General features: G+C 42.5%; 1 protein-coding gene across 1 annotated transcript in view; it reads left to right on the forward strand.

Annotated features, from left to right (window-relative positions):
- The first annotated feature begins 6916 nt into the window (after window positions 1–6916).
- LOC141116641 (Fc receptor-like protein 5) overlaps window positions 6917–14095 on the forward strand; it is an 84979-nt gene continuing 77800 nt past the window's right edge. Inside the window, exons 1-2 of the mRNA XM_073609033.1 lie at window positions 6917–7034; window positions 12470–12490. Of these exons, the coding sequence (XP_073465134.1) occupies window positions 6917–7034; window positions 12470–12490 (139 nt within the window). The remainder of the gene's footprint in view (window positions 7035–12469; window positions 12491–14095) is intronic.

The following is a 14095-nucleotide window of genomic DNA, read 5'->3' on the forward strand; positions in this document are numbered from 1 at the left end:
GTGTCATATATGATCATAGTAAGCCTTCTTGTAAGTCACCGAAGGATGTGTCTGTTGTGAGCGCCTATTTTGGAAGAGATCTAGCCTATAAATCCCATCCTTTTCTTTCATGAAGATCATTCTGCCACATTCCGTAAACATCCCAGGTGACATGGATGATATGATGAGCTGCTCATACTACATAGGCCAGCTGGATGGTGGAATGGTCTTGGGAAGAAGAAGATGAGCAAAGATGTTGGTATTGGAGCTGCCTAGCAATATTAATTAAATCATTTTGTTAAAGCCGGTTATTAAGTTGGGTGCTACCATTCATCTTGTGGATGGGGGTGTGGCTTTGTTAAAAATGAGCTATTCCTCCTTTTCCCATCCACTGCCCACCAGTTAGATGAAGAATTTAGATTCATTTTGAGTTCAACTGAACCTATTGGGGTTTATTTACTAAATTGGGTGCAGATCTGCATAGAAACCAATCAGTTTCCATGTTTTTTTTGTCAAAGCTTAATTGAACAAGCTGAATTAGAAACCTGAATGCCTACCATGCACGGCTGTACCAGATCTTGCTCTCTCCAGTTTTAGTAGATCAACCCCCCTGAACTCTCTCCGGTCTCCCCCCAAACATATCAACACTCACTTCTAGATAGCACCCTACGCACAATCTCTATTCTAGACATAAACCTCTCTCCTTTACTCTAGTCACCTCTTCATACTTGCGTATGTAAGACATCTCAGGTGCTTCTCCTCTCCGCCGGAATTTCCTTCTATTTTCTGTTACTCAGACTGTTACTGGTGGTCAAAACGTTCCTATCCTGAACGCAATTCTTTCGTGTTCAGGAGGGGGAGGTTGAGGGTGGTTGAAGCTCCCCTAGGCGCAGCAGCTTCTAAACGCTGGTAAAGCCCATGTGTACATGGACACATAGGCTTTTATGGAGTTGAGTTTAGGAGCTTTGGCAAAAAAAACGCCAAAAGCTCCTAAACTCTAGTTTAGAAGCTGTAATGTACATGAAGCCTTATAGTGGACCTGACAGTAATTTTACAAGTCTTCAGAAATACATTTCTCACATACCACTTAGTGGTGATGTTGGGTGATTGAGCTAGGTCACATAGGAGCAGGGAAGGAGTCCTTAGCGCTATGTCACCTAAAAATCATGACCTGTAGCTTAACACAGGGCTTCCTTTTCCTTACTTTCTGTTATGGTTATTTTCATTTTCGATAGCAATGATAGTATGTGCCTAATCCCCAACAATTACAACAGTTCCAATGGAAAAGAGTATCTTTTTCACATGGTAGATGCTGCTGTAGTATACCCCCGAGTCTATCACCTGTAGATCATGTATTTTGAAAGCATTACTGTCAGCTTGCAGGTGTATTTCGATATGCATTTGCTGTCTTTTCAGCTTTTAACTGGAGCTAATGGGTCTTCCATATCCCAATTGTGGCAATACTAAAAAAAAAAATAAATTGTGCTGCTAAGTTTTCCACTTTCAGACAAGAACCACCTGTAGGCAGTGTGTGTGGTTAGTCCAGCAGTCGGCTCAGGCTGGGGAAGGGGTTAAATATGTTTGGCTCAGTTCCCGGGCTTCTGGTTTTGGAAGGCCCATCTGTGAAATAAAGAGGGGGACAGCTAAGCCTCAAAGATAGATAGCCGGTAATCGGAATGGAGCACAAAGGGTCAAGGGTATGGAGATCCACCTGTGAACGCTCATCTCTAAGTCAGGGAACTACCTAAATGTTAGATTTTTCACATTACCGCAGTCTCTGCCTGGTCCCATACATTGATGGGCACTCTGTGCAAGTGTTACCCTATGTGCATGGGTGCAGTAGAATCCGCCTACAACATGGTGCAGTCAGGAAGGAGGCACTCCTCCTACAAACCAACATGAACACAAAGCAAACCATTGTTAGCATCAATCAAAATAGTCTGAAATGTATATTATAATCTCCCACAACCATGAGGCTGATATGAAAGAAATGTCTCCAGAAGGTAAAACGTAAAGATAACATGGGAAAAATAATAAATATAAACTACATGTAGCTCACACCTACATAAACTTGTTTGACATCCCATTCTAATACCATGGATATTAATATAGAGCTGCCCCCTCCTCCCCCAACTTTGAAGCTATAACAGCCTCAACTTCCTTTGAAAGGCTTTTTGCAAGATTTTGGAGGGTGTCTGAGAGAATTTGTGTGCATTCAGCAAAAATAGCATTTTTTAGGTCAGGTATTGATGTTGGATTGATATTGAACAAGAAGCCTTGATTTGCAATGGACTTTGTAGTTCATCCCCAAAGGTTTTCAGTAGGGTTGAGGTGAGGGGATCTGTATAGGACACTAGAGTTCCTCCACACCTAACTGGTCCAACCATTTCTTTATGGAGCTGACCACCATTTATGATATCAGGTACTGATACTCAATGAGAAGACCTGGCTTGCAATCGCTGCTTCAATTCATTCCAAAGGTGTTCCGTAGAGTTGAGGTCAGGGTTCTGTAAAGATATTCCACACCAAACTGGTCAAACCATGTCTTTATGGAACTGGCTTTGTACACAGGGGCAAATCCGTGCTGGAACAGAAAAGGGTCTTCACCAAACTGTTACCCATAAGTGTGTGCAGCCTATTGCATTAGGGTGTGCACCCAAAAGCTCAAACACACATGCCTTTCGCTGCCGCGTCAGTTGCAAGGGGCAGTGAATGAATGGGAAGTTCTCTGTGCTGAGTGGCTTTCTTTTCATTCACAAACTGAAGCATAGTAAACACAGTTTACTAAAATTACAGGTTTACTAGCCCCTTCCCCTGCTCTCCATCCTGGAAAATCCCCTGCAGCATTTGAGGGGAAAGGAGGGAAGTCAGCAGGACCAGAGGGGCTAACAAGGGAGGGGGGAGCCTGGGCATAAAATATAAATGTAAGCAAGTATATCTCTAAAATAAAATTGCTAGGTCCGAATTGTGGAAAAAAAAAATATAACCATGCAGATAAGTAAGTGTCACATAAATGCACTAGTATTATGTACTTTAAACTGTAAAGACACATACACACTTAACAAATAAAATCAAGTCCCCATATAGATCCAATATTTACAGTATAGTGCACTCACAATTGTATATAAGATATGCACAGTAAAAATGAATGGTCAGTGTACAGCTCCTCACCATACTTCCAGGTTCCATCAGACCAGAAATTATGTCACAGGCCCCACCTAACATGTTGCGTCAGTGGTCAGCTTCCAGGTTTTATTGTCAAATTTCAAAAGTACAAAAAATAAGGTATAGACCCGGAAAAGAGACTCTGGCACCTTAGAAAAGTGGACTATAGCGACCAAACACAGGAGACAAAATCAAAAATAATATAAAACATACTTTTTATTATACATTGTTAAAAGAGGAAGTTAAAAAACATATACATACACCCCTATACATATAGGAGAAATAGCGCCTTTACATAAGCTGTGAGTTGCTCCAAAGGACAGGTGTAGTCACATCTACCACAAAATGGATATTGTCCAATATGGATGGTGCAAAATTGGATCTGATGCTTAAAAGGTCAACGCGTTTCACCAGATATATGGCTTCTTCAGGAGCCAAGAGCGGAGCACACAATCGGAAGCAGCTCAGGTGATCCATCCACCCATCTAGGCTCAGGGTGGGCACAGGGGCACAAGGAGCTAATATCTTTCCACAAAAGCAGGTAGAGGTGACCAGGACAAAAGCTAGGAGATACATCTGTGCAGATACATGGAAAACAGCACAATTAAGAGACTGTTCATATGAAAATATATGGTGCCCTTCCAATATGGTTGGATTGTGTCCAAGATATAACTTGTACAGGATTCACAGATCCCAAAAATAATAAAAGGGGATGATCATCCTAGTTCCCATATTCAAATGGAGCCAGGTGGTTATTCAACATACGAGGGAACAAATGAAAACTGGCTACTGTCCAAGGGATGACCATTCTCAAATTGGAGATAAAGAGAGGAAGACATGTTTGTAGTACAAATCATGAGAACAGCTTATGGGAAACTTTGGTCCCCCTATAGATACAGCGCAGTAAGTAGGTGTTGACACCCAGGGGGAAATGTGTTATTGGCAGGATCATCAGGTCAAAATAAAGGGAAAAGACAACTAATGCTGCCACCACACCTAAGGGTAAGTATGCTGCAATATATGACATTTTGTTTTTTGGTTGAGATACACTTCTTCAGGCAGCAGAGGGTGCTGTTTACCACAAGGCACTTTCCAATAGTAATATGTAAGGCACTTAAAGCGTAACTCCACTTTTGTTGAGAAAAAAAATTCCCATCTGGGTGATCTATGTACATTGCAAGGATTATAACAAACTTTTTTGCAGATTCCTACCTTTTGTTATTCTGAAGAAATCCATGTGTGTTTGTCTGTACCTCTGTTCTGAGTGAGTCTAATGGGAGTGGTTTCATAATTATCAGTCAGGTGTGGAGATGCGCAACACTAATGAGAAAATCTGCTGTGAAATGCATCCCTTTAGACGTGTTCCTATTGAAAGTATCTCTCAAAAAATGACATTTTTGTAGCAGGGGATGCTGGAAATCTGACTTGTATCTAAGGCCCCATTCACACTAGCGCGTTTTTTGATGCATTTTGCATTTTGCAGAAATGCACGGGAATTTTTTAACATGGGTTCCTATGGAACATGTTCACATCAATGCTTTTTTGTATCTCTGCGTTTTTGGAAAGGGTCGGGGACTTTTTTTCATGCAAAAAGCAGCGTTTTGCATGTAATGGTTTTCAATGGACAAGCATCAAAAACGCAAGTGCACCGTTTTTGCAGCGTTTTTGATGCGTTTTTGGTGCGTTTTTGGTGCGTTTTTGCCGTTTTTTTTTTTTTTTTGTAATTTTTTTTTAAGACTGTAAAAAAAAATGAAAAAAAAAAAAAAAAACAAAAAAAAACGCAAAACGCAAATCGCGGCAAAAACGCGGCTCAAAAACGTGCCAAGCATGAAAAAAAAACCTCCAAAAACGCTCAAAAGCAACATGCATAGGTGTGAATCGAGCCTTAGGCAGACTTCTGGGAAAATTGGTGAGCCAATCACACAAGCAGGAAATGATGTTTCTGGGGAGGGATCAGTGCACACTATGTGTACAGAAAACCTCCAGGTAGCCATATTGCAATGTATTCTCAGAAAATTACATTGGCGGCAGATTGAAAAGGAAAGGTAATTTTTAATAACATTCAATTACAATATGATAAGTGTCTCAATTATATGCGCTATATTATTTTTTTCCCTATGAAAGTGGAGTTACACTTTCCAGAGGAAGTAAACCCTGGTGGGTTTTTCTTCCTTTTTTCTTCCCTGCAAAGTAAAGGCATAATGTGCTAGTATACATTGCATACTAGCACATTATGTGACACTTACCTGCAAACGCAAACACTTACGGCACACGCTCCTGAAGAAACGGCACGGGTGTCTGTTCCTTCAGAGCGCATGTGCCGATGACATCATTGGCGCAGTATACAGTAAACATCTCCTAAACGGTGCACGTTTAAGAGATATTTACAGTACCTTTAAGTAAGTCTTATTCTAGGCTTACCTATAGGTACAACTTGCACAGGGAGGTTTACAACCTCTTTAAAGTAGAACGATAGACAAAACTTTTATTTTCATTTTGGTTAGAGTAAGGGAGGGTTATAACTTCTGTAAGGTTTATTTTTGCCATTTTTGTTTCATTTGGGAGATTTCCCTTCACTTCCTGTCCTATAGCCAAACAGGAAGTGAAAGGAAATCCCTGCAATTTAAGGTAATCTCTTGGGGACCCCCTATTTTTCCATTCATCCTTCCATCAATGACATGAAGTTTGTCAGAACCGTATGCTGAAAAACAGCTCCACACCATGATGTTCCCATCTCCAAACTTCAACGTTGGCTGTATGCGAGCGTACATACAGATCATCGCGGTTGAGTGCATTACTTATTGTTTTCTTTGAAACAATTGTACCTGCTATTTCCAGGTCTTTCTGAAGCTCTCCACAAGTGGTCCTTGGCTCTTGGACAACTCTTCTGATAATTCTTTTCACTCCTCTATCAGAAATCATGAGAGGAGCACCTGGTCATGGTCGGTTTATGGATAAATGATGTTCTTTCCACTTCCGGATTATGGCTCCAACAGTGCTCACTGGACAATTCAGAAATTTGAAAATCCTTCTGTAATCAATGCCATCAGTATGTTTTGCAACAATAAAGTTACAAAGGTCTTGAGAGAGGGCTTTGCTTTTACCCGTCGTGTGACCAATCACAGCTAGTATCACAAGGTTTACAATGCATGGCATGAAAGGAAGCCATTCATTGTTTACAACTGTCATGTGATCTGTTGTGATTGGTCACAGCAGTCACATGGTACCGGCAGTGAGCCAATACACTGATCAGTCATCTACTGTGTCCCTGGTGGACAGATCATGCCGGAGTACGGCCTGGATCGGCCACACAAGAACAATAAGGTTCCCACCCGTCATTTTACAATGACATGTGCAGGAAGCAGCTAAAGACCACAGGATACAACAGGAGCACTTCCTTTGCTATGATATTGCTTGGTCATACTGAGATTCTCCAATATCCCAATATGTCTCTGCTCTAATCCGACTGCCAGTTGGAGACATTCCAGGAGACTGACAAAGGATACACCCTATAAGGTATAGTTGCCAACAGTCATGATTTGGCCGGGACATTCACGGAATTCAGACCCATGTCCCGGTCTGAGAATGTCCCGGCCAGAATCCCAGGAAACTGGCTTTGTCCCAGGCAGGAGTGGACTGGGCCGGGGTGTCTGATCCCTCATAACAAAACTCGCTCTGCCGTCACCTAGTGTCATCCTGGCCTGCCCACATAGTAAGCTGGGTGGACTGGTAGTCGGGACTGGGTGATGGAGGGAGAGATGTAGCAGGCAACATGAGTCAGCTACTGACTGAGGAGGTATCAAGAGCCGGGCTGCATCTCAGCCAATGGGTGTGCTGGTACCATTATCGGCAGTGTGCATGGAGCTGCTGTGGAGCCGCGTTACTGTCAGGTGAGGTGAACAGTACTGGAATCTGTAAAGAACAAAGTATAGCCAAACCTGTATGCAGCAGTGTCTCTCTCCCTCCTTCTCTCTCCCTCTCCCTCCCTCTCCCCCCTCTCTACATCTCTCTTCCTCTCTCTCTATATATCTCTCTCTCTCTCCCTCACTCACTGTCCCTCTCACTCTCTCTCTTCCGATCTATCTTTCTCTCTCTCTCTCCCCCTCTTCCTCTCTCTCTCCCTCACCCCATCTTTTTCACTCTCTATCTCCCTCTTTCTCTCCCCCATCTCTCTATCTCTCCCTTTCTCCCTCCCTCTCTCCCTCTTTCCCTCTACCTCCCTCTCACCCCCCTCTCTCTCTTTTTCTCTTGCTCTCTCTCCCCCCTTCTCTCTCTCTCTCTCCCCATCTCTCTCCCCCTCTCTCTCTCCCTCTCTCTCCCCCAGACACAGCACGGGAGGGGATGAGGAGGTCTTTGGTACCCTTAAAGCCAGGTCGTCATTTGGCCATGGGTTTTTCAAGCTTAAAAGCAACACTAAGAAAACTGCCAGCACACACAATCTAGGTAGGCAACTGTCTGTCTTCCTGTAAAACTTCCAGCCTAACTGCTGACAGGGAATGACATTTGCTGGTACTTGTAGTCCTTTAGAATTGTCCAGGCCCTCCATCCCTCTTTTTCTCTTTCTTTCTCTCTCCCTCTTTCTCTTTTGGGATGCCTGCCTTTACACGAGAAGGCCTGGCTCGCAGTCTTCACTCTAATTCATCCCAAAGGTGTTCTATCAGGTTGAGGTCAGGACTCTGTGCAGGCCACTCAAGTTCCTCCACCCCAAACTCACTCATCCATGTCTTTATGGATCTTGCTTTGGGCACTGGAGGAGGGGGGATTATGGTGTGGGGATGTTTTTCAGGGGTTGGGCTTGGCCCCTTAGTTCTAAGTGAAGGGAACTCTTAAGCCGTCAGCATACCAAGACATTTTGGACAATTTTACGCTCCCAACTTTATGGGAACAGTTTGGAGATGGCCTCTTCCTGTTCCAACATGACTGTGCACCAGTGCACAAAGCAATGTCCATAAGGACATGGATGAGCGAGTTTGGGGTGGAGGAACTTGACTGGTCTGCACAGAGTCCTGACCTCAACCTGATAGAACACCTTTGGGATGAATTAGAGCAGAGACTACGAGCCAGGCCTTCTCGTCCAACATCAGTGCCTGACCTAACAAATGCCCTTCTGGAAGAATGGTCAAACATTCCCATAGGCACGCTCCTAAACCTTGTGGACATCCTTCCCAGAAGAGTTGAAGCTGTTATAGCTGCAAAGGGTGGGCCAACTCAACATTGAACCCTACGGACTAAAGCCTTGTACACACAATCGGATTTTCCGATGGGAATTGTGTGATGACAGACTGTTGGCCTAAAATCCGACCGTTTGTACGATCCTTCGGACAATTGTTGTCGGATTTTCCGCGGCCAAATGTTGGATGGTAGGCTTATAAATTTTCCGTGGACAAATGTCTGTTGTCAGATTTTCCAAGCGTGTGTACACAAGTCTGTCGGACAAAAGTCCAAAGTACAAACACGCATGCTCAGAAGCAAGGACGAGCCAGAAGCGGTTGGTCTTGTAAACTAGCGTTCGTAATGGAGAATTAACATTCGTGACGCAGGAAATTATGAAATCTTGAAATGCAGCGCACAATTCTCTTCTTCTTTAATGGGATAATAATGAAGCTGCTTTGCTGCTGATACTGATGGAGTTATTGCAAACAAATTTTCAAAGGCTTTTTTTTTCTACTGATTTTAAGAATAATATTATTATGGTTGTTATTTTTTTATTTGTGCAAGTTATCACAACACCATTATCTGGTAGTTTTTAAGGTCAAAGATACAACTATGTTGGTGTCCCTTGTTAATTTTACATTGTATTTTTTAAACTGTAACTGCCTACTCCCAAAATGTCATTTGAAGTAAAACACATAGCCAAGTATTATTCTACACAATTTTTTTATTGTGCATTAAAAAAAGAAAACAAATAAAATTAGACATGCTATCTGCCAATAGAACTTTACCAAAAAGTGCATTCTATGCATCCAAAAATATAGCAAATATATCAAATCAAATCATTATTCAACCAAAAAATAAAATAAAAGCCTCATGCATGTGTCCTGCTTCTTAATATGGGGGGTCACCAATGCCAAGAGTTGGTGAAAGCAGGGATCCGTCATCCGGAGATAATTACGAAAATCATCCTGATTATTCTCCTGGAGCTCCCGCAGCAAAGGCATATGACATAATTGGTCACGATTAATAAAGCAACCAATTTTTAGTCCAAGAAATCCTCCTCCTCCTGTTCCTGGACTGGACTTGGGTCAAAGCAATAACTCCAAAGCCAATAATAAATAACATGTTATCTTCTCCGATTCCGCAACATGGCTGGTTGACGAACGGACGTTCAGAAACGAACTGAAAAGCGCAAATCAACACTCACCAAACTTCTACTAACACGAAATTAGCAGAAGGAGCCCAAAGGGTGGCGCCTGACAATTGAACTTCCTCTTTATTGGCTCTTAGTACATCTAGTACGTCACTAGGTTTGTGTTTGTTGGCCGACAATTCCTTGCTGTATGCAAGAAAAGTTCCTGGCCAACGCCCTTCAGACAAAAGTCTGACATTTCGTCTGCGGAAAATCCGATCGTGTGTACGAGGCTTTAGACTGGGACGTCATTAAAGTTGATGTGCGTGTAAAGGTAGGCGTCCCAATACTTTTGACAATATAGTTTATATAAATGTTATCTCTATTGTGGTAAATTTGATGCCTCTCTATAATTAGTGCTCAGTCACCAGTCAAGGCAATAATTGTGACTGCTTTTTGATTTTCATGCTGTTATACTAAAAATAGAACAGCCAGAACAATAAAAATTGCAAGTGATTGTTGGAAAGGAAAGGTTTATTTATTATATGTTTATGTGATTAATTAAGTAAATAAATCATAATCCTTACATTTTATAAACATAATAAATCTGCAGATTTTTAAAGCACGTTTCATACTTCCCCATAGCGGTTTCACAGAGGACATAACATCTCCTCCTTCTTCCTTCCTTCATACTACAGACACATCTTTTTACAATTAAATTGGTAAAAAAACAACCTTCTTGCACATTTTTCTGTCATCATGTGTCCAGAATTATCGGTAATATTGGTCTGTAAGTACAGCTCACTTAAATCTATACCATTTTCTCATGTTGTAGCATTACATACATACCTAATTATTGGGAACAAAAATATTATAACAATCAATTCATTGTTCTGTCCACACCAAGTATAAAAAAATACTGGTTATGTTTTTTTTATAAACAATTGCATTTATTTAAAATGAAATATATGTTTTACCTCTTTTTATTTTTAATTTTTATCTTATGTTGCTCAGTGCTGCTGATCTCCTGCAGTCTCTTTACAGTCACTTAAGGGAGAGAGTGCAAAATCTGGTACAACCAATCAGCTTTCAGTTTGTTTGTTTTTTTTTTGTTGCCAAAGCTTAAAAAAACAAGCTGAAGTTAGAAGCTGATTGGCTCCCGTGCACAGCTGCACTCTGCCGTTTTTAGTAAATCCACCTCCATACTGCCTACCTGCATTCATCTTAAGGAGCGTGCATGTAGAAGTATCCAAATGCACATGACGTTTCTCAGGTCAGTGTTGAAGTCTGGCATTTGGGCTTAAAATATCGCAGAAATAAAACTCACCGGCCACTTTATTAGGTACACCTTGCTAGTAAAGGGTTGGACCCCCTTTTGCCTTCAGAACTGCCTTAACCACTTCCTTACCGGGCACTTAAACCCCCCTCCTGCCCAGTCCAATTTTCAGCTTTCAGTGCTGACGCACTTTGAATGACAATAGTTCGGTTATACAACACTGTACCCAAATGAAATTGTTATCATTTTGTTCACACAAATAGAGCTTTCTTTTGGTGGTATTTAATCATCACTCAGTTTTTTTTTTGTTTTTTTCTGCTAAACAAACAAAAAAGACAGAAATTAAACAAAAGTAGTTTGTTATAAAATTTTGCAAACGGGTAATTTTTCTCCTTCATTGATATTCGCTGATGAGGCTGCACTGATGGGCACTGATGGGCAATTATGGACACTGATGGACTGCTCTGATAGGCACAGATAAGGCGACACTGATAGGCCCTGATGGGTGGCCCTGATGGGCACTGATATATGTCACTGATGGGCACTGATAAGCTGGCACTGATGTCCCTTGATGGGTGGCACTGATGGGTGGCACTGATGAGTGGCACTGATGGGTGGCCATGATGGGCACTGATATATGTCACTGATAGGCACTGATAAGATGGCACTGATGGGTGGCCCCGATGGGCACTGATATATGTCACTGATGGGCACTGATAGGTGGCACTGGTGGGCACTGGTAGGTGGCACTGATGGGCACTGGTAGGTGGTATTGATAGGCAGCACTGGTGATGAGGCACTGATTGGTAACATTTATAGGTGGCACTGTGGGCACTGATAGGTGACACTGTGGCCACCGAGAGGTGACACTGTGGGCACTGATGGGTGGTGACACTGTGGGCACTGATGGGTGGTACTGTGGGCACTGCACTGGTAGGTGGCGCTGGTGGGCACTGGTATGCGGCACTGTTGTGCACTGGTAGGTGGCACAGGTGGGCACAGAAGCCTCTGCAGAGGCTCTCCACGATCGGGATTGATGTCCCTCTCACAGCCGCCAGTGATTGGCTTTTTTTCTCGGAAACCAGCTGCACAGTGGAGGTAGGTATGACATGTTTGTTATTTTAAAAAAATAGAAAAAGAGGGTTTACAATCACTTTAATCCTTTAATGGCTGAGCTGTGAATTGTCAAAAAGCAGGGTAGAGATGGTACAATGGCTTTACATATGGAAGACAGGTGGGGTAAAAGGCCCTCGACCCTGTTGAAGGATGGTTGTTCTAGTTTGATGTAGATGGCCTCCTTCACGCTTCGTAAGAATGGTTGTCCTCTCTATCTCCATAATGCTTGTAAACCCCCCTGAAAGCCAGGCATGTCTTTACAACACATTATACTAGCATTTCCTGTGGCCACACCTACCCATGTATGACAATATGTAGTGATAATGGCACATCTATTTGTAGCTCTATATGGGAGCATTAATAGAGGGTGACAATGCTGCCACATCAATCATAGAGTGTATGCAAAGACAGAAGTGTTGGGGAAACACTTTTATAACAAGATTTTTCATTCCTGCACAAGCAAGACGGAGAGTGGCAAAAAAAATAGTTGAAGAAAAAGGTAATACATATTTTTATTTTCGAGATGAGGACCTAGACACTTTACTATCCTCTGTGAAAGAAATACTCCCGATTTATTAATTAAAATAATTATATAGTTAGATAGTACAAAGTATTTTTTTACTAATCTCTTTTTGTCTCTTTTACAGTGCTGATGGTGGGGAAATCAGGTAAGTAGACATGATTTTCTGGGATGATTTTTCCTATGCCTAGTTCTCAGTGGTCCCTCATTTGGAGGGACTGTCCCGCTTTTGTAACTAAATCCTTCTGTTTCTCTTTCCTGCCTAAATACCCCTCTCTTTTCTCTGGCGTATAGCAATAGTTGTTCCTTTTGCTACAAACCTTTCAATCATCCTTTAGATCAGCCTTTCTCAATCTTTTTTTCCCAGATGAACCCCTAAAATAGATTTTAGGTCTCGAGGAAACCCTACTTAAAGCGATTCATCAGCAGTCAGTGAAACAAATGGTCCTAGTGTAGGCAGGTTGCCTACAGTATGTTAGTTAGGCAGTTGGCTGGCCAAAGTTAGGAAGGGGTTAAACCTGCTTCTGCAGTTTCCCAGTCTTTTCTGGGCTCTGCCCTCTCCCCTTCACTGTAAATAAAAGGGGGGAGGGCTCTGTACGGTGGGCTGCTGCTGCCTGCATGGGAGAAAGGCAGGACAAGCCCAAAGATGTGATCTCCAGCTACTCTCCAAAGTTCCCACATTTAGGAGAATGTTACGATGTTGGCAGCGGAGGACTGCTGCGCCTTGCAGTCCGTCGGAAAGCACTGGGAGTCCAAAGATCTGCCAGATCCTGGAGAACATCAAACATGGACTACTACCTTCACCACTTCAATACAGGGCACTTTTGCCCCTTCCTGCCCAGGACATGTTTCAGCTTTCAGCGCTGTCACACTTTGAATGACAATTGCGCGGTCATGCAACACTGTACCCAAACTAGATTGTATAATTTTCTTCCCACAAATAGAGCTTTCTTTTGGTGGTATTTGATCATTAAAAAATTTAAAAAAAAACACTGGGGTTTTTTTTTTTTTTTTTTGCTAAACAAACTAAAAAAGAATGGCATTTTTGAAAAAAAAAGTTTTTCTTTGTTTCTGTCATACAATTTTGTTTTCTCCTTCACTGATGGGCACTGATGAGGTGGCACTGATGGGCACTGATGAGATGGCACTGATGGGTACTAATAGAGGGTGACAATGTTGCCACATCATAGAGTGCATGCAAAGACAGAAGTGTGGGGGAAACTGATAAGGTGGCACTGATGGGCACTGATGAGGAGGCACTAATATGTAGAACTGAGGGGCACTGATAGGCGACACTGATATGCAGCACTGATGGGCTCTGATAGGCGGCACTGATTTGCCAAGTGGTGTTGGCCCCTGAACTGTGCAGGCACCACCAAATGGGGGTACAGCTCATGGAACGCCTAGCATCCTGAGCAGGGACCCTGGTTGAGAATGGCTGCTTTAGATTCTTGCATTGGCTGATTCTATATGCAAATATAAAGGAAAATAAACAGTGAAAAAGCCTTGTGGAGTTTTAATGACCATTCTTGCACTTTGTCCTGATAGTGTAGCACTAACTCACGGTGGAGCTGCTGGTTAAAGCAGGTCTGTTACCTTCACCTTGCTTCCCTTGGTTTCACCGGCACCGGCCGGGTATATGGGTTCCGTTGAGTTTACTTCTGGACGACACACACACCAACACTGGAGTACGTTTTCAATGCTTTATTGAACAAACAAACTTTAGGAAGTAACAGGAAAGAGGCGGAAAAGG

The sequence above is a fragment of the Aquarana catesbeiana genome, linkage group LG13 (assembly GCF_042186555.1).
Source record: "Aquarana catesbeiana isolate 2022-GZ linkage group LG13, ASM4218655v1, whole genome shotgun sequence".
In the NCBI taxonomy this organism is placed as follows: domain Eukaryota; kingdom Metazoa; phylum Chordata; class Amphibia; order Anura; family Ranidae; genus Aquarana; species Aquarana catesbeiana.